At 50.4% G+C, this 1831-nt stretch overlaps 1 protein-coding gene across 1 annotated transcript; it reads right to left on the bottom strand.

Annotated features, from left to right (window-relative positions):
* Window positions 1-1718, bottom strand: LOC116026777 (galactan beta-1,4-galactosyltransferase GALS3-like). Its single transcript, XM_031268167.1, has one exon. It carries the CDS (start codon window positions 1640-1642, stop codon window positions 155-157), a length of 1488 nt encoding a protein of 495 aa, XP_031124027.1. The 5' UTR covers window positions 1643-1718; the 3' UTR covers window positions 1-154.
* Between the last annotated feature and the right edge of the window lie 113 nt (window positions 1719-1831).

The following is a 1831-nucleotide window of genomic DNA, read 5'->3' as shown; positions in this document are numbered from 1 at the left end:
TACGAGTAATGGAAGATGTAAATGGAATTGGAGTGCATGAAACTGAAACAAAGATGTTTAAAAAGAAAAAGAAGGGGAAAAAAAAAACAAAGATAATAATTTTAATTACTGCACTAATTATTAACATTATATAATTTAATTATGATTTTTATTATTATTGGCGAGTTCTTTGTAGCACGGATCCGATGGTCTTGAGTTCGAATCTTTTCACGGCTCCGGCGACGTCACGCATCGTGGGGTCCACAACGTAGGAGATTCCGTCAACGGCGAGACGCGTGTCGTTGACCAGCTGCCGGCAGGGCTCCCGGCGCTGGGCGATGGTGCCGTGGTAATGGTAATACATGATGCGCCCCTCCGTCTTGTGGGTGGTGTTCCCGGCGGCGTTCTCCGACATGTGGACCCCAGTGGCGAACACATTCCTCGGCTGCACGGCGTACTTCCGGTCTCGCCGGATCCCGGTCTTGGAGTCCTTAAACACCAGCTTCTCGAACCCCCATTTCCGGGCGGTTTTCCCGGCGTCTTCCTTGAGGCAGAGCTTGTTGGACATCGGCATTTGCTCGATCGTGAATTGGGTGAAGGGGGAGAGGGAATCCAGGACGGATTTGAGCGTGTTTTTCTTGGGGATGAAGATGAATTCATCCACGTCGAAGAAGAACATCCATTTGGCCTGGAATTTGTATTTATGAAGGCAATCGTTTACGATTAGGAATTGGTTGTGGTAATATCCATCGAATCGCTCTTCCTCTTTAACGTCTTGTAATGTGATATAGCCTTTCTCCATCCACGGCTTGAGAACCTCCATTACCGCCGGGTGCGCACCGCCGGCGTCGTAGATCACGAAATGCGACTTCTCGCCGAATAATCTGACGTGGTAGGCCACCCATTCTCGGATCCTCTGTGGACTCAAATTGCCGTAGATGGGCGATCCACAGTACAAATAGTCGTATTTGGGCGGAGACTTGAGAACAGACCTAAAATCCGCGAAATCTCCGGGGGATTCGATTAAGGCCTCGAATGTATCGGTGAGGTTGAAATTGGTGTCGCCGCCGCCGTTGGCGGCGGCGTGGATTAGGAGCTTCCCGCCGTTTTCGCCGACGGGAACAGGGAATGTGCAATTCACCACCACGACAGTGTACACACGGCCGTATCCCCAATCCGGGAGGATTCTCTGGCCGGGGACAAAAACGGAATCTTTAGATTCCCCCGCGGGGACCCACTCGCACCGGTAGCTCGGCGTTCCAAAAACATGGAGAGGCTTCGAGGCTAAACCCATAACCGCAAACGTATTATATCCGCCCCGGTATGCCGACATGAGAATGAAGTTGTAGGCGGCGGAGCCAATGGCGGTGAAGCCCCGTTTGACGGCGCCGTTCTCCAGGGCTCTGTCTCGCTGCAGAGGCGGCGGAAGCGAGGCGGCATTGAAGAGCGGTAGGGCGGCGGCGGGATGGGCGACGGGTTTGGAGAGGCAGTTGCGGAGATCGGCGGTGGAGAGAGTGAGGGGAGAAGGAATGAACTGAAGAAGGGTGATGATGCAGAAGAGGAAGAGGAGAGCTGTGAGTAAAAGCTTCAACTCAGCCGCGCAGTTCCATACGACGCCCACAAACATCTTCCGGTCGCCGCCTTTCTGATCTTTCACCGTCATTCTTCTGCAACTAATCCTCCTCCGCTTAACACAAAAGCTGAAGCTGACACACACAAACAAACAATGTGTATGTATAATCGCTGCATTATTTTTCTCTATATATAATATATACATACAAGGTCACTATTATTTTACAGGCAAAGGGGTAGTTTTTTTTTTTTTTTTTTTTTTTTTTTTTTTTTTTTTGGG

This window comes from Ipomoea triloba, chromosome 8 (genome assembly GCF_003576645.1).
Source record: "Ipomoea triloba cultivar NCNSP0323 chromosome 8, ASM357664v1".
NCBI classification, from domain to species: Eukaryota; Viridiplantae; Streptophyta; class Magnoliopsida; order Solanales; family Convolvulaceae; genus Ipomoea; species Ipomoea triloba.
Note: the sequence above shows the minus strand (reverse complement) of the source record. Positions and strands in the feature narration are given on the sequence as shown.

Excerpts from the sequence above, each read along its gene's own strand:
- LOC116026777 (XM_031268167.1), bottom strand. The coding sequence starts at position 1,642 with ATGACGGTGAAAGATCAGAAAGGCGGCGACCGGAAGATGTTTGTGGGC.